We start from the raw sequence: 21,796 nt of genomic DNA, 5'->3' as shown, positions 1-21,796 counted from the left end.
ACCGCACGCTCAGAGTACACCCACTTCCTGTAACACTAACCGTAACATTCCAGCAGGTAAACTATGGCAGTCGCCTCTAAATGGACAATTAGCCAAGATTAAAGGCAACCTCCTCGTCTTTCTCCATTAACTTAATTAGGAGGAAAAGACATCTCAAATGACCCCCCGCTCCCTGCAGCCGTCCCTCCCTCCCTCATTCCTCTTTCTCCATCCAGCTTCTTTTCCCCCTGACTTCAGCAGCAAACTTGTGTTTACAGTAACTGAGGAGGGTCCACACTTTCACATCTGGGAGCTCCACTCAAGTGTTTGGAGGTTAAGTGCCTTGCTCAAGGGTAACCTAATGGTGCCGAAGAGCATGTCTCATTACCGTCCACTTATCAATATGGGGGTTTAGACTGGCAACCTTCCAGGTCCTGATTTGTTTGACTCTTGCCGACCATTGCTCTTTTACTCCTGTTTCATCCAGTTTCACTTCCCCACAGCTCTCCCTTTTCTTTTCTTTTTTACATGCCTTTAGCTACACTTTTTGGAATTTATCTAACACTATTATCCAGACTTGACCATCGTGAGTGAACATATAGTGATTAACCATCATTCTCAAGGACACTTTGATTGGATAAAATCCTTCACCAGCATCCCCCTGGACAGGAACTCACTTCTCTGTCCATTAAGCCTGCAAAAAAAAAACCTTTTAGGCTGGTGGTCTGCCTGCTGTGTTGTATTTTATGTGGCTGCAATTGGGACATCGCATGAGCACAGCAGTGTTAAAGAATAGGAAGAAGCTGAAAACTAAAAAAAACACACAAGTTTGCAGGCTTTTCTACTCTAGGTCATAATCTGATGGAAAGATTATTAGGTAACAGGTTAGTTTGATAGTTTTTTGAACATATTTTTTGTAAATGTTGCATTTGCTAATTCACAATAAATATGAATTTTAAAACATTTTTTAAATGTAAAATAGAAAGAGCCATAAAGTCAGATAACTGAGTCAGTAATGTCCAGTTTGCTTATATTAGCTAATATAAGCCACCCTCGGCTAGTGGCCAAGGCTGCAACATCAAAACCTCTGACAGTATCTAATTGAGCAGGGTGTGTTTTATTATCTCCAAAAAGGACGTTATGTTGGTCGGTTCAGTTTATTTGTTTGTTTGTCTGTTTGTCAGCAGGATAACAGAAGAACTTCTGGTCCGATTTTCATGAAACTTGGAGTAACGGTGACACATGGGCTAAGAAAGAACCCAATGAATTTTGGTTTGGATCTGAATCATGGTGACGATGAACACATTAGTTTCATTTTTGTTTACTTTGCAAGTCCCCTTTTAGTTGCTTATGAATTCAACTTTTCATTTGAAAGTGAGAGACAAAAATTGTATTGAATTGTCTTTTTAAATTTTTTTTAAAACAGAGTTCAACATACTGTAAAAGCATGAATTGCCTGTTATAAATCTGCATTCTTGTTTGCAATAACATGATATAAAATACACAAAAGTTCTGCATCTTTACAGCCAGACAGTGCTTTTATTTCAGTGTCCATTAAAGTTGAAACGCTGTCAAAAATCACCTCCTGCATTATGTAATACTCAGCTTCTGAGGCCCTGGTGGTGAAGGATAAGGGGAAATATCTCTCGAGTCCAGCGTTACTCTCATTTTTCTTCTTCACTGAACCCTTCTCCTCTCATGCAAACCAATCAACTGTAACCTGAACTGTTTTAATGGGGGAGAATGATGCTGCTTCATGAGTATCACTGGCAGTAAACCAGCGCTGGTGCACATGCACAGACTGCACGCAACATACACTCACACACTTTCACGGACGTGCACACATAAAAACATGCACAAACTAGCAGAGCAGAAAGTGAAGGTAACAGGATGAGGCTCAGTCTGGGTCGGTGTTATTAGACAGGAGACCGACAGCCATCGAGTCACTTAGCAAAGTAAACCTCGCTGATACAATGTGATGTGCATTGGTGCATAAGGCTTCTAACCCACTTGCGTGCATTTTTCCATCCGAGCCATCATGATTGTTGCTTTTCAAACCAGAAGTTCATTGCCTTTCTAGTAAATGTATTCTACTCAGAGCTTCATCTTGTGTGTGTCTGGATGCATGTGCTGAGACACCACAGTCTCTGCAAACTGTGGGGGGAAACGACCACAGACTGCACACACTGAAACCCACAGACTCCAGTCCACGATCCATCTATCTCGCCATCCCTATCTTTGTTTTCTCTCCCCCCTACCGAGCACCTAGTGGGGTCACTGGGGCTCCAATCCCTCTATCCATCTACTCGCTCCCTTCATCCTCTACTAGCATCCTTTCAACCATCAATCTCCCTCCTGCACATGACCGCCCCAATACCAATCGTTCATCTGTCTTTGTCAGGCACTCACTGCTCAATTAGAACATTTTCCAATAAGACGCGAAGCCAACCCTCTTCGATGCTAGCTTCGAATCATACGCTTCGTTCAGCTCGGCGGGATCCAAGACTCTGGTGAAAACTATTATCCAGCCTGATACCTCTTACCCTTACCTCCCACCCTCCTCGAGAGCTAAACCTCCAACCCATGTCTATTTCCCCTTAATGCTAGTCCAGCTCCTTCCCTCCCCTCCCGTCTCCAAACCTCAGACCACAGGGCTTTAATAGGAGGGTTAAGAGGTAATTCCTATCACACTGCCATCATTTAATATCTAACCGAGGCTGACAGAGAGGAAGGTTACGAACCCAAACCAGAAACCCACCAGCAAACCTCCCTGTCTCCTCCTTCTTACCCTCCTGTTGTTATTCACTCTCCATCTCCGTCCCTCTAACTTTTTCTGCATTTCCTCTTCTGTCTCTCCCTCTCACACGCTCTCCCATCTATACCTGGCTATTTACATTACTGCCACTTCCTTAAGTCGCAGAAAAACACAGCGTGGATGGATGGAATAAAAAGAAACGGATGAGAAAGATGAGAAAAGTGGAAAGAAGAAAAAAATAAAGAGCAGGAGGAAACTCCAGACACTGTAATTTAGATTGTGCTGATGGCAAAGTAGGGATATAAAGAACATGAGATTTATAATGTTAAGTTTGGAACACGTTCACCCTTTCCACTCTCGTACTGAGTCAAGAGCTCTATAGGGATCCATATTCGACCGGCGATAAATAAGAGCTATCGAGACCAATTACAGGTTTTATAGAATAGTGATCCAGGCGGTGGAGGAAATAAGACTGTCACTCATGAAGAACAAGAGAAACAGTTTGGAAATAAGAGGTAAACACAGAGAGAATGATGGAGTATGTGTGTTTGTATTCATGACTGTGTGTCCCTGAAGTTCACATGAGGGGGTTTGACTGTGTGTGATCCTTGAAGCCACAGTTGACGTAAATGACAATTTGCTTTCAGCCCTGACAGTCTACTCTGCTGTCTTCAGCAATACATCACGCATCACCACAGATATATGAAACACACGATCGTCTGTTCGGGGTTTTAAATAGAGGTTTCACAGTTGGCACCCCGCAGAGAAGATTTCATCTCTCTGCGGCTTTTCTGCCAACACAAGAGATCAGATTGAGAAAGCACTGCAGAAAACACAATTTATTGTCATAATCATAAACCTCCATTATTATTACTGGGTTTGTTGTTTTGTTCTCTTACTCTTTCAAAATAAAAGTTCAGCTGCGACAACAGCAATGTTTTGAAATTCACTATTATTATGTTCTTTCACTGGATTGCAAGTCTAAAGAGCATACTGTATTGGTCCAAAGAGAACTGTGTATTACAGAACAATATATCCACTTTTCATAATAGAAGAAAAACGGTGCACTTTTTAGAGTTATATCCATCAAGGATATAGGAGACTTGTCTGAACCCACAAAACTGCATTTCATTATTCAGATTATGAAAAAACTTAAAAACTTCAACATACCAGTTCTGATTGGACAGTGCTGACCTAACACTGTAAATGAGACCTGTGTTAATGTTTGAGAAGATAAACTGGGTCAGAAGAGGTGATGTACTGTAGATTTCATGGTTCATTTAAAAGAAAAAGTTATCCTAGTTAAACATACTGTGAAGTAGCTTTTGACTGAATGTCTTCAAAGAGCTGTCAAATTAAGGAATATGTTTTTAATTAACATATAGTCTGCCTGCAGGCTTGACAACTGGCTGTGAAAGTTTTTAACTTGCTCCTTTATAAAGGGTCAAGGTTTGTGGCAAAACAGTGTCGAAAAAAATGTCTCCATAAACTTCTGACACTAAATCTGTTACTTCCAACGATGATGCAACACCTGAATAGAGTATGTAGTTACGTTGTGGCAAAACTATTACTGTTGGGACCACACTGAACATGCGGATCAACGGCATACAAGCAAATTATGATATAGAAGACATTTAAAACATTTCTTTGGATTCTAATACATTAACACAAGTGACTCTTCTTCTTCTGGTTACACTGTTGTCAACCTCGGCTAACTACAAATGCCATTTTCGATGAAGAAGTAAGCAATAAACTTTTCCGATGCACATTTCAAGGGTAAAGACATATATATTATATAATAATATTGATACTCAAAAGCTTTTTACAGAAGTATTCCTTTAATTCTTATTGGTCTAATTTGCTTTTTGATCTCCTTAAACAGCTAAAAACCTTCAATAAAGACCGTTCACAGAAGAATATTATTTGTTTGACAAAGAAAAAGTTACAGTACAGTAGCTTCCAAGGCGTTCCACCTCATGGAAACATTATAAAAGAGAATGAGAGAAGTGAGAAGTTTAATGTCCCAACGCTGGTATTCCCTATCCCAACACCTCCCATCACACACACACACACACACACACACACACTAATATGCAGATACAGTATATTAATATGGGGCATGTATGCACAGATTTGCACATGTGTGATATATAAACTCAAGAAAAATGACTGCAGACATGTAAAGCAAGCATGTGCGCACACACACACACACACACACACACTGGGTCTACTTGAAGCCAGCCCAATATAAACAGCCATAAAGTTTAGAAGGTGTTTCAACCTTCAACCTAAGCTGACGGAGACTCTCTGAGGATAAGACAAATAGAAAACCTGAGTGGAAAGAAGGAGTGCAGACAGAGGGAGCACAGGGGATGAAAAGGAGACAGGGTGGGTGCACCAGTGGGACTGAATCACACAAACAGAGAGAAAGAGAGAACGAGAGTATGTCTGGGAATGTGAGATGAAAAAGGGAGAGAAGGAGGGCAAGTGGGAGGCTTCTCTGCATCAGTATGACCTGCTCCTACACTCTGAATGCTCTGGGAAAACTCCATATTCCCGAATAAAAATTCCTTACAGGTCCAACCAAAACATTCGCTCCAGGCACACTTTCACCTCTTAAAATTGTGCGCACACACACATGCACACACTCTTTTTCACCTCTCTACAGGAGCACAGAGCGGCACTGTGTCACCTGGTGCGGGACTTGAACCCTCAACCCCGGATAAAAGTTCTGACATTGCACCACGGTCGTGTTTTCAAATGGATCACGTAACACATCAAAAGAAGACAAAAAGGAGCAGAGAGTGACGGAGGGAGGGAGATAGAGAGAGATGGGAGATTGGAGGAAAGTCAGATGGAGAGGTGGAAAAACAAGAAAGGTGTACTCACAGTCGTCCTAGTTTGGGGTTGGACTGGAAGAGAAGCTCTGGGAGGAACTGGAGTTTGTTTCTGTTCAGGCGACTGGGGGAAAAAAAGAAAGGAAATATAGTTTAGTACAGTCAAATAAATAGAGAAAAGGGTTAAAAGACACACTCATAAATCACTCCGATTCATGAATTTGTGCTCAGTGAACCACCAGGCAACTGGATCCCCATGAATGTCAGCAGGTTCGAGGTTCAAAGGTGAAACTCATGGGAAAGTCTGTGTTGTTTCCTGTGATCATGACCTGCAGGTTATCATTCTGCACTCTGTGTGTGTGTGTGTGTGTGTGTGTGTGTCAGTTCCAGGTTATCGTGCTGTAAGCTCTCAAAGGCCAGTTATCACTATCATCCCTGTATGTGCTTTGACCCCGGAGTGAGATGAGGAACATTTTTTGGTTTCTGTCGCTTCCAGTCATCTGGACCAAGTTGAAAGATGCACTCTTTCTTATAAAGTAGCATTGCAGTGTTTAGGTAGACCTGTCATGATACAATATTAACTTATTGTAGATATATGGTCATGACCATACATATATCCTCTAATAAAATTTGTTATAGGTAAGAGGTTTTGCGCTCTTCAATAAATTGTGTCAGGTGCGTGTAGCCAACATATAAAAAATTCCCAAATCATAGTAAAACAAAAAAGGCTGCACACTTACAAAAAAAAGTGATAAAACATTTATATTTGGGTCAAATGGACCATTACCAGTACAAATTAAAGACCATTTAATTCTTGAATAGGCTATTAGACTGAACAGCAATGGCCAATCAAAAGAGCCAAATGGTCTTGTGATTAAAGTCATTAGCTAGTTGTTATACCAACAGGATATAAGAATAAACACACTGACAATACGACTTTGTGTTTACTGACACCCATGAGTAGGATTTCATCAAAAGCCAGATGGATAACAGTAAATTATTTAAGTTATACAAGTTGAAGAAAACAAATCCAGTCTAATAGTTTTATGTTCAATCATCACATTTAGGCTATTTGTAATCTTGGTATTATTTCCAGGTTCCAATGGACTTTTGGGGCTATTTTTTTCCAATGATATGGGACTGTTTCTCAACCAGTGTGGAAGGAGTTCTAAGATCTGTTACTTCAGTAAAAGTAGAAATACCTCACTGTTAAAATACTCCACTACAACAAAAAGCTGGCAGGTAAAGGTAGTAAAAAGTAGAATATTTGCCTCAAAATGCAGAGGAGTAGAAGTATAAAGTTGCAAAATAATAATAAAATGAAAATACTCAATACAGTAACTTAAAGGTACACGTAATTATAGTACTCAAGTAGTAAGTACATGTTAAAGTTAAAGTGGGCATAAAAAGAACATATGGCAGTTATTTCCAGAGGAATGAGAGGCAGAGGAAGATGGAGAGAGTGACAGAATGGTGTTGACCAACAAGTAGACACGTGTGTGTGTGTGTGTGTGTGTGTGTGTGTGTGTGTGTGTGTGTGTGTGTGTGTGTGTGTTTGTGTGTGTGTGAGAGGGTAAAGTGAGCGTTTAAGGTTGAAGGATGTGTCTGCTCTGTGGTTGGCTACAGCAAAGATAGATGAGGACAGCGTGAGGAGAGGGAGTGAAAGTGTTATCAGGCTACCAAAGCATTTGGCTGAGAAACAAGGCGTGGAGGGGAAAAAGAAAAGAGAAGGAGGGTGGGAGGTCACGGGGTCACGAAGCAGAATCTGTGCCGGAGAAGACACAGACACCAACCTTTTAACCCCTGTGATAATGATAATAAGACCCTGACTTTCACTTCTCTGTGCACCAATGGAAAGACAGCTCCAGTCCAAGAAGAGATACCCACCATTTGAAATAATTGACCCTTGCTCCCAGAAAATAACTGCTGGTACAAGCGCATGATCGGCTACTATTACACTTATGAGTCATTTTAAGATGTTCGCTCACAAAACAGTCACGGTTTTTTAAGACAAGAATCCTTTGTGTGTTCTCAAATCATAATGACGAGTTTCTTCTGCTTTGAAATATTACCAGACCACAAGTCCATGGGCACTATATTTTTAAAATTTGGAAAATTATCCATATTAGTCAGAATCTCAGTAAAGTCCAGCAGAAATGGTTTGGAAACTGAAGGGAACGAATCTCACAGGGCCAGTACGTCAAAATCCAGAAGTTTGATATATTTTTGTAACTAAAATGAAAATAACAACTCAAATGTTCTTTTTGCAGAAAATATCCATCGATCGAAACTGAAACCACTACATTTTGCCATTTTAGACCTTGTGTCATTGGTTGTCTCTTTGAATTGACCGCGAGGTGAAATGACCATACACATAACGTTATAATTCATGTGTTGACATACATGAAGATCCTCCTTAGGAGATAATACCTAAACTGCATGTTTTTCACATTGTGACGCCATAAATCACACAGACTCAGCACCGCGACCTCTCACCCCTAAACTTTCACCCTGACAGCTACAACATCAGAGACCCTGTCAGGGAAGCATTTTAAAAAGCATTTCACTGTCACTGAAGTGAAAGATAGAACTCAGGACATTTTAACAGTTGTGGTTTTAACCAAAAACTGGGAAGATGAACTGTTGTTTGTCCCGTAGATTGACTTTTGTACAAGATGTTGTCCATACAGTATGTAACATATACAATAAAAGCCTTTACTTGCAGTTAGTAAGTTAAAAATACAATAAAAGTGCACAGGACCTTTGATGAAAGAAATTCCATGTCTTATGTGAGTTTTGACACACACTATGTTGTCTCCTAACCTCTCCCCCCCGCTCACCCCTCACCTCTGACCCTGCCTGCCACAGCGCATTAAAGAGCCTTTTAACATTAGAGCAGCCCATCACCTCTCACTTTCACTATTGAATGTGTGATCTCCATTTAGAGACAAGATACACATGTTGCTGCCACTCAACATTTGCTGTCACCTGAACTGAATTAAGTGCTGTCTCTTTCTCTGTATGTCTCAAATATATGCGACAACCATGTATTCCCTCTTATTTTTATAAAGTATAAAGTCTCCTCTTCACCTCAGACATAGTCTTTTAAGCAATTATGTCCAGTGAATTGGACAAATCTTATCGTTTCTTTTAGTTTTTGCAAGAGACATATTATGACACTATGCTCATTTTAGGTTCATACTTGTATTTGGGGTTTCTGGCATGTTTTAACATGCAAAAACATGTTATTCTCTCATAGTGTCTCTCTGAAAATACCTGTTTTCACCCTCTGTGTCTGAAACTCATTTTGTTGCCCGTCTCTTTAAGTGCACCACATATAAAAGCAAAGTCTGCCATCATTGGTTAATTTTCCCAGTCTAACTCATCTGCTCTCTCTGCATCTCTGCACAGTCATTGCAGCCAAGGAACAGCACAGTAGCAGCTCTTTATACCTATATGGTGTGGTTGCGACATCACAACCACACAAAAGACATAAAGGCACAGTTTCTGAATGCAGGCTGAGTGCACCTACACCTGCTTTATTACAACATGGAAATGTCACTTTTTACAATATGGGACCTTCAAAGTTACTGGCATTGTGATACTGTGGAAGTACATTGTGGAAAGACAGTGGCAAATCAAACAGCCTACTGTGCTCGAGTAGCTAAGAAAACCACATTATCATACCAGTGAAGAAATTCTCTTCTCCCGTCCAAGCACTGCAATGTGAATTCAACAGTGTTGAGACAGCCAGTTCCTAAGTTTAGAAATGCTGTCCTCATTCGTTGAAGATCTCCAATATGATACCCAGAAGGTATGTTACAAGACCTGAAAGCACCCTTAAAAACAGCCATAGTAATATAGTGACAATGCACAGTGTTACTCTCTATTTTCATTTCGTGCTGCAGCATCATAAACACAGAAACATGTCCTGCTGCAGAGCTGTCTGTCTGTCATCCCTCCAGCACAGAGTCATAAACATGCAGGTGTGTGTGTGGGAAGTGTTGTGTTGTGCACTGACACCTTGATTCTGTTGACTAGAGCCTTGGTGTGAGCTGATGGACACACACACACACACACACACACACACACACACACACACACACTGAATAAGGCAATATCTATGAGACATTCCAAGGTTGTATGTGAAGTGGATGGACTTGGGTATCATCCATGTACACTCCTTGTGTGTCTTTGTGTATGTGTGCTTTACATAATTGACACTGGCAAGTCAGAAAGTGTGTGCATGTTCGGCAAAAAAGGAAAATCAGAAGTCAATTGTGTGTAGTCATGTTTGAAGCTGTTTAAATATATGCATATTTTGGGATGTGCATCTGTGTGCTATTTGCAGCATGGTGTGTTTCTTACATGCCTAAAATACTTTAAGTTAATCAGCTGTTCAACCTGCGATGCTCCGTTCTCTCACACACAACAGGCGGCATAAAGAAGGTGTACTTACAGTCTCTCCAGCAGTCTGAGGTCTTGGAAGGCTCCTCTCTCTACAACACTGATTTGGTTGTCTTCCAGATGACTGCAGCGATGAAAATAAAGACACAGAGAAAAAAAGTTTCAGTTATTATCACAATTAAACAAATGTGACAACAGCAAATGACAATCATAGCAAAGCAGGTGATAAAATGATCAGAAACCTTACATAGCTGTAGTAGGCATGTCTTAAAAATGTCTTGATGCAAAAATCAAACTCGGGCCAGCTATGACGTTGGGAGTATATCCACAGCCAGCTTTTTCAAGCTGACCTGAAGGTTTAAGCCAAAGGAAGAAATACACGATAAATCTAATTTTCTGAACAGTGCAAACATCAGCCGCTTGCCAGAGAGAAATACAGACATTTCAAACATTAAGATAGAAGTTTGCACTTTTAAAAAAATGGTTGTATAAACAAGGAATCAGCGCACAGAACAAATTCATCTGGCACCAAGCTGAAGTTTGAAAAGTTTAAGACACGTAGCATTTCACAAATGTCACAATCTAGTGAGCCAAAACAAACAATTAACAACCCATCCCTCTTCCACCCCTCAGTGGATATCGTCTCCATTTCTCAATGCTCTTTCCAGAGCTGCTCCCAGTGTAATGCATATTCCTATTTTTCTCTTCCCTTCTCTCTGTGCGTGTTGTCATGTTTTGGGGCAATCTAAGGTTTTCCAGATGGGACGGAGTAAAGCAAAGAGAACATCTCCTCAGATATGCATGTTTATATTTTCTGTCTGACGATGTTAGGAGTGACATCTCCTGAGAGAGAGGAGGGGACCGGGGAGGCAGAAGGAAAAAGTGTCTGATGTAAGAGGCAGAGGAAGAGAGGAGGGAAGAAGTAAAGGGAGAGGAGAGAAAGCAGGAAGCAGAGACTCAGATTGACAAAATGGATTGAGTGAGAGAGATATTTAAAAAAGACAGAACGCCAAGACGGACTAAAGTAGCTGTATCAAAAGAGACGACGTCTGGACCTCCATGTGGACTGGATTGTTTTGGCACAACCTTCCTTTAAATATCCTTTCAAAGAAAATGTTAGACATGCAGCTGTATTACAGCCATTAATCAATGGACTGTCATACAGCTTCTGACTGAAGTATGCAGTTAGAGGAAATGATAACAGGAGAGAATCTTAGTCCCTCTTTCTCACCCCCCACATTTTCCCCCCAGTGTTTATTCTGAGAAGTTAAAAAGAAAAAGATCAATGATTGAAACATTTTGGTGAAAACTTTATTTTCATTTTATTTTTATATCTAACATAGCCACTGTTTCTCTTCAGTTTGCTTGGAAATTGGTCTGAATCTTATCATATTTTTTTTTTTAAATCACCAGATATTTAGTGAAAAATGAAAACGGATGGATGGAAGGAAGGAAGGATGAACACAGAAACAGTCAAATTATGCTAAAATAAAGTAATGAGTGTTGCCGAAAAAAGTCTGAACTCTTCGCTAACAGAGGCAAATACACACTGACAGGCACACATACATATCAAATGCATTATCCATACACACTCAGCACAGTCAGATATGTGTGTAAACATGTAAAGAGTAATTAAAGGTACAGAGTTCTGCACTGGTAGCAAGCAAACCCAAACACACATGTAAACAAATGCACAGTCCTGACTGCAGCTCATCAGTCCAGCATGTTTTTTCTCTGATAGAAAAGCATATCTCGTAAACTCCAGAGTAAGCTCGATCAAGACATAACTTTGAGTAACTATCAGAGTTTATTTGTCCAAATGAGGGATCAACCGCATGCTGATTTATTGAATGAAGTTTAGAAAGGCAGGGGATCACAAGCCAAACACATGGTGCTGGCATATTGTTCGGATGAGGTATTGTTTTTATATTGGTCTGTATCAGGCATTAGTCATAAACAGGGAGATGGGGAAAAGAGAGAAAACGTATTGATTTCATGTGTGTGGGGCCTGGTGTGTCTAATAACTCTTTCATTCAACCATATTAGAGAGTCTTAGCAACCATTAAGAAAAGCACAATGATGTCACGCTACCTTATGGCAAACTCAGAGCACTTGGCGTCTGAAGGAAATAAGGAAATACTTCAGGGGATATTAACTTCACTTGTTGTTTACACACAACGGGTGAAACCACATTAACGTTCCCCGGCCAAATGTTCAATATCAAGCACAAGTTTTCACCTACATCTAAATTTGTTTGGAATTACTCAATTTCGCCACAGTCTGGAAGAAATCTCGTGATGCAAGGCTGCCAAAGATATTACGCTAAGTGTTGCGCATGCAGCATGCATGCCGAGACAAGCTGTGTCTGTGATTACAGCAACGGTCCGACCGCTGAGAGTAAAGAATATTCAGACTGCTGGATTAGATTACATGTTTTTGAATGAGCACAAAATTATGTTATAACTTTAATCCAATGCAGCAGGGTGTGTGATTAGGGTGCTTTAATGAGGTCAGAGACTAAATCTGAGGATTTAAAAAATCAACAAATACGTTCGGTTAACAGCAGGGGTGCGCTTTATTTGAAATTGTATCAAAATTGCATTATGGGCTCGTGCAATATCCAGATCACAGGAGGGGCAATATTTGTCAAAAGCATATTATGTGTCAAAATACAAAATCCAACTGTGATCATTTTAATGTATTTTTTTTCCAATGAAAATGAGAATAGTTATGTAAAAAACATCATTCCCTTTAATACTGTGATTCGTATCAGCTCTGTACTACACGGTCACCCATAAAGTTTGTTTTCAGCCACAATCCTCTGTTAATTGTGGTTTCATTTTCATTGTGATATGTTTGGATGAGATTGATTAATAAAGTTTTGAAAAGAGAATATATCATTAAGGTAATATTATCTGTCAAGAATAAATCACATTGTCACAATAATTTCATGGACAGAGGAAAAAATATTTTATTTCAACTTTATAAGCTACCTTGTATAGGTCAAAATAATTATAATGAGATATTTTTTCCATATCTTGTAGCCCTAAATCTATCATTATTAATAATAATCATCATTATTTACATTCAGATCCTTTAACAGCTAAAAATAAATCTGACATAATGCAGTTTAGTTTAGTTCAAGTGTTTAATAAAAGTCAAATTACATGTAATGGTAGTCAAGTATTTTCACACGACCAATCATGAATAATTACTGGCCTGTATGTAAGCATGAGCAATGAGGAATACTGTTTCTGCAGCTATTAGTCTTCCCTGGGAAGAAAGTTAAAAGCATTTAACTACATGCAAACTTTTCCCATGGGATGTATAAGTGACCAGGAATCCCAGAACTAGGCATTTACATGTGTGTGCAAGTGTGTGTGTGTGTGTGTGTGTGTGTGTGTGTGTGTGTGTGTGTGTGTGTGTGTGTGTGTGGAGGGAGAGAGAGAGATGGAGGTCTGGTAAGTAACAGTAATACCTACAGATAAGGGAAAAGGCCATGTAGGCTTTTGTTCATCCCTCGATATCATATGCAACATTGTGTGTGTGTGTGGTTGTTACACAGAGAGTGTGAGCGTGTGTGTACTTTCTCAGGCTATCTTCCCTTTCCCAAGCCATCTCCTCCCCATTTCTTTAAGAGATTTAGAGTGGGGAAATGTCACAGCAGTTTATCACCAACCACATGAAACAAGCTGCTGGCCCACCACACACAAACACACACACACACACTCTCTCACTCACTCACACACAAACACACACACACACACACACACACACACACACACACACTCTACTTCCTTCTTGTTTCTTCTCACCCTGTCTAAAGTGCACAGGATGCAGGATGCACACAATTAAAGGTCACTCTCTTTCTCAGTTTTGCTGAAACTCACACAAACATATAGATCAAATCTGAAGCTGACATGTTCCAAAATCCATATAAGTCCTGACAAGTCTGATTAGAGTAAAACAAATGCACTCACAAACACACACATGCATAAACTTATTTCCACTCTTCAGCGTAGTTTGTGCTGGGAGTGTATTTTTATCTACCGTTTCTGGTTTAAACAGAGTGAGGAGGGAAGCTGCATGCAGCCAACGGTGATTATAGTTATTATAGGCCTAACACAGAGAGAGAGAGAGAGAGAAAGGGGAGACACACACACACACAAACACACACACACACATTTGAGCCACTTGAGGCAATTAGGACAGCTGAGAGGAGAAGAGGAGTTACACTCTACTGAGTGCAGCAGTTTAGATATAATGAGTTAGACAAGCACGGGGAATATCATCGCCGACTCTAGCACGGGTTTTCTTTCTCCAGTGGATCAAAGAACACAATAGAATAAAGAAAGTTTATACTTTGGGGGGGAAGAAGTCAATTTGACATGTTTACTGACAGTTACATGTTTAGTCTGTAGTCAGGAAATCTTCATTGGAAGTAAGTTTGTCTTGAAAGTGGAGTTAGCCCCTTTGAGGCCCTCCAAAATAAAACAATGTCTGAATAGATAGTATATCACAATGGTTGGAATTATCAGTCATGACACGTAAAGTTAGTTCAGGCCCTCTGCTTTCAGAGAGGGTCTCTTTGTGGCCAGGAAGTACACAGAAAAAACATTGCATGATAGCTATGGATTCTGTTCTCTGCACTTGTTTGAAGTTTCCTTCCACACTGGCAACACTGTGTGGAAGTGAAAAGTAATTTATTTTCTTTTTCAGAAATAAAGTGTCTTCAGGTTGTACTTTCGCAGTTTAATCACATGTACAGACCTTTATACAAATATCTTTGTGCATCTTTAAGGAATCCTAAATGGGAAATCTTATTTAAATGTAAATTGATTCCTTTATATTTATTTTATGCGTTATGCTTTGAGAACTTTGTTTTATTTCCTTCTATATTAAAACCTACAGAATGGACTGAAGCTTATGAATGAGTGGATAAGCTTGCTTTGAATTTTTCAGGATTTAGAATCAGGGACTTTAAGGACCTTTAAGATGTGACCCTCACACCTTGATACTGTAATGCAACCCGGCTTTCTTTTAAATTCCTGTTTTACATGATGTCAAGTGTCTTGTCTTTTCATCTTGTCTATGTTTGTTTCTTATTTCTCATTTTCAAAGTCATTCTCTCATATCTTGATGTCCCAATATTTCCAAACTCCCTAAATTCCCAAACTGTTTTTCAGAGGCTTGAGAAATAAAAGTGAACTTTGAGTTACATTATCTTTTCTTTTACTGTTTCATTGGTAAAAATGACTCACAATTCCTGCTACAATCTTAGAATTGGAACATTTCGTAAGCAGTTTAATCTCTGCGTACCATCATAGCCACACCAGTTTAACATCTTGTTGCTTGTTTAACAAATGGAGAGTCTTGCTGCTTGTTCCTGGCATGTCAGCCCACGATTACTCTATTATTTAACCTTGTAAATATTCAGTAATTACGGAATTCAACTCCTTGGATAAGACACTTGCATTCTCTCCTGCCCTCAAATCCCTCATTAGGTTGGGAAACTTTATTTTATAGAGACTTGTTTCCCCTATAGCCATATACAGGCCTATTAGGTAAATATAGCATTTGCCTAATCGTTCCAGCATGGAAGGTTTTTGTTAATGGGATTCCTTGTAAAGAAATGAACACAGAGTCACAATGAGGAAAAAAGCAAGACATCATAATAGACCTGCTGTTACCTGGTGGATCCAACTTGAAGTTCTCATACCTTAATGATTAAACTGGTCGTTGATTAAATCCCATATGAGTGTTTTCTAAACCGCCAATTGCACGGTTGAGGTTTGATTATGTTCACACAACTAAAGCTAAAAGGCTGAAGTGAGGGAAAGATCACCTTTGTGGTTAGGCTGCTGGAGATGGGATGTAAAGTCACAAGCTTTATATGATAAAACATCGACTTGGAGCCAGATTTCTTTTTACTGCAACATAACAACGTCATTTCAAAGTTCAGTAAGAGCCACAGGATAAAAGACTCCATGTAGCTTCAGGTTATCTGCATCCATTAAGTCAACACATCTGTTTTAAGCTATTTGACGCTATCAAACTTTTTGCAAGAGCTTGTTATTCAAGTGATGGATATGCTTGATTATTACTTTATTTCTTAAGTGATCAAAGATAATTTTTTTGTAAATCCTGCAGTAGCCCTACTAGCTACAGAGATTAAAGTTACTGGGTCTCATGCTAAAACAATCATTTGAAGATTATCACTTGTTCTCTAGTGGCACGGACGGGCGATTTCATAGGATTTCTCATTTACCCAGAAGTTTCTCTGAATTGGACACAAGCTCAAACGAGGAAACTTCACAGAAAAAAGAAGGGGATGTTAATGATAACAATACAGAGTTTTCCATGCTGCCCACTGTCTTTGGACATGAAGGACAAAACTGAAAGAAGGACTGAAACATTCAATGTAATTTGAACAACCAGGCGTCACCACCTATGACTCATCTCAGCTGAACTGAGCAGTTCATCACCACAAAATATTGACAGACACAAAGAAAGAAAGAAACTTACAGAATCCTGAGGTTCTTGAGGCCAGAGAAGTCCACCTTGGTGATTCTGGTGATGTTGTTTCTGTTCAAATCCCTACGGAGAGAAACACAAAGGTTACAGATCTGATTGATCCAACCTGATTGATAATCAAATCTAGTTTTGATTAAAGGCACACTATGCAGGAAATGTGGCTTTTAGTAAACACAGCATTCAAAGTTGGCTCCTTCTCCCCGTTTCAGCTCAAGAGAAATTAAACCCACGATTCAGTCTCGTTTTGGAGTAAGCTTTGTCTGCTTGATGTTCCGCCTTGCTGTATTTGCATTTTTTCTAATTCGAAGCTTTGTGCCCAAAGGATGAAGCCCAGAAATGTCATTGTACATTACATTTGAGAGAAAATCCTGGATAGCATACCTTTAACACATTAACTTAATCTAACACACAGACAGATAACACATCTTGAAAGTGCTAAAAATGTTTAAAAGCAAATGAAAATCAGTGAGGAGCAACTGAATGCATGTGTGCATTTGCATCTGTGTGTGTGTTCTCACTCAGTGAAATTAGTGAATGTGGCAGTATGACGGAGCGTGAGAATGCCCCACAGCATATGAGCCCACACACACACATACACACACACACACACACACTTACAAACACAAACAAACACAAACCAAAACACACAAACACTCCAGGAAAATTATGCACACACACACAGAACTCCTGCTGCTCTGCCTTATTGAGAAATTTTCCAGCAAAAAGAAAAAAAAAAGTGGGATGAAATTATTTTCTCTTTCCATCATCAGAGTTTAAAAGCTTATCGTGTTTCCTGGCTGTCATTCAATCTGTTTTAACTACGGGTGCACAATGTATGCACACTGCAATATGAACTGACTGGCTGAGTGTGTGTGTATAGACTGGTTCCTTTTATACGGGTATGCTGTTTATTGAAACGCTGTCGTACTGGAGGAATTAGGGCAAGGAAAGAAAACACACACACAAGAGAGCACAGACAAACAACACACACAATTTTCTCTCCTATTTCACATACATGACTCCTTCCCTCGCTTTGTAAGCTTTCACTCTCCCTCACACACACACACACACACACACACACACACACACATAAACAGAGTCTGGTTTTGCCAAGGCGGCCTGCGTGTGTGTTTTTCATAATACACCTAAACATTTATAAATCTGATTTAAGACCATATTAGGTTTCAAAAGGCTTCTCTAAACTGCCATGGAGGACCACTAATAAGAGCCATACCCCAGCCTGAGACAGGGAGGGCTGCTGCGGGCGAGGACACAACTTCCCAAAGACCAAAACTGAGTCCAGGAGTCCACCAGGGGTCCTGGAAACTAATAATTACTCTCAAAATCTCATCTAATGTAATGGGAGGTCACATAAATTGAATGCTGATCAAAGATCACTACAGTACACTGATGTATAGCAACAATAAATATGTTATCCAAATGAGGTCAAGTAAGTTTCCTATTTGAAGTTTGTTGATATGAGAGAAAAAGAAGAGTTTGTTTTCATCCAACACTGCCAGTAACAATTGACGGTCAGAAGTTTGTGTCTGGCTAAAGAACAAAGAAGAACTTTTAGCAGCTGAGGAGTCAGATATCTTACTCACGAGTTGGTGGAGAACTGAAAAGAGAAGTTCAAATATGAATATATTTCTGATAATGCTGCCCTGAACTGAATGTAAACCGTGCCATTATCAAAATGTAGTTTCCATAGAAATAGAAAAGAGTCAGTGCACTGTTGATGACAGTTATTTGGCTCGCAAATAACCAAATGGCAATTGTTGTTAGTTTTTATGGTGACAACCATGCAGTTCGTCTCTGATGCTGACGTTTGCTGTCATCACAGTGAAACAGTCTCCTAGCAGAGGCAGAGGGATAGTTAAAGTTGTTAGTTTTAAGTGGCATATTTATTCCGTTCTCTCTCAATCTTAGTTATGAACAACATTGTGACTGACAGACAGATGGACTGATATATCGCCAGTCAGCAACATTAACTACAGTGACAGTGTGAGAAGATATAATGTGTTGTCATCAGTGCTCAGTTCAGTTTGTCATTTGCTAAGTAATAGTCATTTATACATACATCCGAAAGTGATGTAACGTCCGCTCGAGACGGCTCATATTCAAATCAGGGGCGTTTCGGTGAGTGAGACCCGCCTCATACTGGGTATTCGACTGTAGTGGAAACACAGCTATTGAGTGTGATCTGTGATCAGCTCAGTGAAGGGTCAGGTGTGTGTGTCAGTAATTGCCCCTGATTTGGACCAGGTGTGGGAGGCCTATGTAGCTGGCTCCATTGGTCTGTGCTGACTCATTGGCTGTGTCCCAATGTCAAGGATCCTTCCTTGGTAGGATCCTTCCTTCAGAGTCGGGTCCTCCGAAGGCAAGGCAAGAGTCCTTCCTTTGACTGGTGTAATGCACAAATGGGACAGCCTTCGGAGTGTGCAGCTGTGCATCATTGCGTAATTGGACGTCCTGCTTAACTTCAGCGCCGCTCTCGGCTCTTTGGCTAAGATCAAGTGTAGTATCTGTTCTTATCAGTTTAATAAAAAAATAAAAAATAAATTCAGCGCCGCAATTTCAAAATCAGTTCACGACATGAGTGTGTCTCTGGCATCAGCACTCTGACACATATTTGTGAAAATGGAAGAAGATGCTTTAAGGTTGAATCTCCACGATTTATCAAGTAAAAACCATAAAGTGGATTAAACCTGAATATTTAACTGATCCTGGCTGAATTCGGCCGCTACTTAGTGCCATGAATGCAGCGGCGCATAATTCATCATGGAAATATGTTCTGTTATTTTTTATTTTTTATTTTACAGTACAGTAAAATAACAGTTATTTATAAAAAACAATAACGGATAATGGCGGACTTTCGGTCCCTGTAAACACAATAAAGAAATGTATAACTTTCTGAATGGCATAGTTGCACATAGTACATCATCATGGACGCATATAAATTAATTAACAATAACTTTAGCGACTGAGACGGCATTAATTAACTTAACCGGCAATGTATCAAGATGACGTTTATTATCTTTAAGCTTAATATTCTGGCATATGCTTATATGTTTTTGCTTGACTTTGAACACAGGTTTTGTAAGTTATGTGATAACATTCAGTGTAAACTGAAAATATCTACATATTTAAATGCATATTGCGCCGCCGGCGTCGCTGTTTCTACACTCGCCATTTTTAAATCTCCCGGTAGACCGGTGTGCGCAATGCTTTATGGGTAGTCGGAGCGCACGGAGGATACACACATGCATCCTCGGAATTTGGGCAAAAGAAGGACTCTGTCCTCCGGAGCATCCTCGACATTGGGACAGTCCTTCGGCGGATGTCGATGACGTGGTGTCCTTCAAATCCAGCCGTTTGAGCATCCTTCCTTGACTTTGGGACACAGCCATTGTCTCACCTTCAGAGGCAGTGAGACCTCTTCCCCTTTAATGCATTCAGTGATTATTTGTGGAGTTCGCTGGTTCTTTGCCCTTGGTAGTTATCAAACCCAGTTCTTTGTGTTATTTAGAGATTCCTTGACAGCCATTTTTCAGTTTTTGTTTATAAGGGCTGAGTTTGTTTCTAAAGTCAGCTGCTCACCTTCTCCTTATCCAAGCCTTTTTATTTAAAGGAGCTTGTTATTTCTTTTCATTTTGCCTCATTTACATATTTCCCCCTTGCCTGCAATTTTTGTGGTTCTCTCCCTGGGAAAACGTTAAGATACCACAATTACATATCCCATACCTCATCCTCCTGACACCCAGAGAAGATCTCATATTTTCTATCGTGTCCAGGAGACAGGACGCTGCAGGTCTCAAACCATGCCGTGTCCATGGATTGTGTAAATGGGCATCTGTTCATCGTGACAATTTTATAGATGATTATATGTCAGTGTTGTTTATTTATTTTTTTGCTGCTCTGAAAGCAGTCAAATATTGAGTCAATTGAGTGAGTTCCACTTGTTCTTAATATTTTTTTACACAGCTAATCACATTTCCGACACTTGTGCATATTTTGCAACAAAATATAAACTAATTTTTAATCTAAGGGTACCTAGATTACCTACCAAGGTAATGACCGATCTTCCAATGTTAACAAAAGTGTAAGATATTTTGTGTATCTGCATGTCACTAAAACAGATCAACCTTTTTGGCGAAGGTAATTTGTAATTGAACAACCTGTCGGGGATCCCTGGCCCTGGACATACGTGTTGACAATGTAATCTTAACCATCCCCTAACTTCCTAATTTCTCTACCTAACAAATGCATAAAATGCTAAATATTGAGTAAAATTAGTTTTGCAATCTGTCAATAAACTGAAAAATAATGTTGCATTCACTGTAATCACAGATAAATCCACATCAACAACTGATCCAGGCATTTGGAAGAAGCCACAACATGAAAAATACAAAACCCAGAGAGGAAACTCATGATGTTTTTGAGCCTCATCCATCTTGCCAGAGCATTCAAGAGACCAGATAAGTTTCTGACAGCGAGCCATTTCCCCGTCATCCAGCCCCGATGCTGCTGGTTCTTGTCACTGGCTTTCAGTATGTGTGTAATTGCCAGTTCCTTGGAAAGCGAGGCAGCTTGATAAGCCTTCTTGGACGTGGTGAAAAACTCAATACAGCATTGATTTATCATTTTCAACTTGAGGAAAGAGCTGCTTCCATGATGAAAGAAACAGTTTTTTGCTCCCTTGCTGATTTGTAATTTCATGTATCCACTCACTTCTGAGTGACTCTGAAGCAGCCTCCAATCTGACGCTTCTGTTCCTCATCTCTCCACCTCTATCCATCTTCTCCTCCCTGTCTTACCCCTCTGCTATCTGCTTCACCTTATCTTTTCACTTTCTTTCCATCTTTCTTTTCTCCCTCCCTCCTTCACCCAGTCGCTGCTCTTTAATGTCAGACTGTCAGTCCTTCACAGCCAGCTTCACCCCATGTTCCCAGCCTTTCTCTCCACTTTTTCTTTTCCTCTCTAATCTCCCCCTTTACAGTGTCTCAATCTCTCATGTCTTATCTTTTACTGTTTCACAGTTGACTAAACACTTTTTCTTCGCCTTCCTCTGTTTTTCTCTCCCCCCGTAATCTCCCCTCTTTTATCTCAATCTTTCACTCTTTAACAGTTGGCTACATTTTCCTACCCTTCTGTTTTTTCCCTCTGCCTTTTCCCCCTAATCTCTCCATCCTTATCTCCATCTCTCTCTTGTTCACAGTGGAAACTTCTGCTCTCACCAGGGAAACCGCTCTCGACTCAAACAAACAGTAAGGATTGAGGGCCA

General features: G+C 40.0%; 1 protein-coding gene and 1 non-coding gene across 2 annotated transcripts in view; one reads left to right on the top strand and one right to left on the bottom strand.

Annotated features, from left to right (window-relative positions):
- slit3 (slit homolog 3 (Drosophila)) overlaps positions 1-21,796 on the bottom strand; it is a 305,681-nt gene that overhangs the window by 263,540 nt on the left and 20,345 nt on the right. Inside the window, exons 2-4 of the mRNA XM_059345733.1 lie at positions 16,504-16,575; positions 10,031-10,102; positions 5,624-5,695 (exon numbers count right to left, since the gene is read on the bottom strand). Coding sequence (XP_059201716.1) covers positions 5,624-5,695; positions 10,031-10,102; positions 16,504-16,575 — 216 coding nt within the window. The remainder of the gene's footprint in view (positions 1-5,623; positions 5,696-10,030; positions 10,103-16,503; positions 16,576-21,796) is intronic.
- On the top strand, positions 18,997-19,183 carry LOC131982411 (U2 spliceosomal RNA). The gene has a single exon (XR_009395397.1). It is a non-coding gene; the product is annotated as a U2 spliceosomal RNA (small nuclear RNA).

Source organism: Centropristis striata, chromosome 12 (genome assembly GCF_030273125.1).
Source record: "Centropristis striata isolate RG_2023a ecotype Rhode Island chromosome 12, C.striata_1.0, whole genome shotgun sequence".
NCBI lineage: Eukaryota > Metazoa > Chordata > Actinopteri > Perciformes > Serranidae > Centropristis > Centropristis striata.
This window is presented reverse-complemented; position numbering and strand designations above follow the sequence as displayed.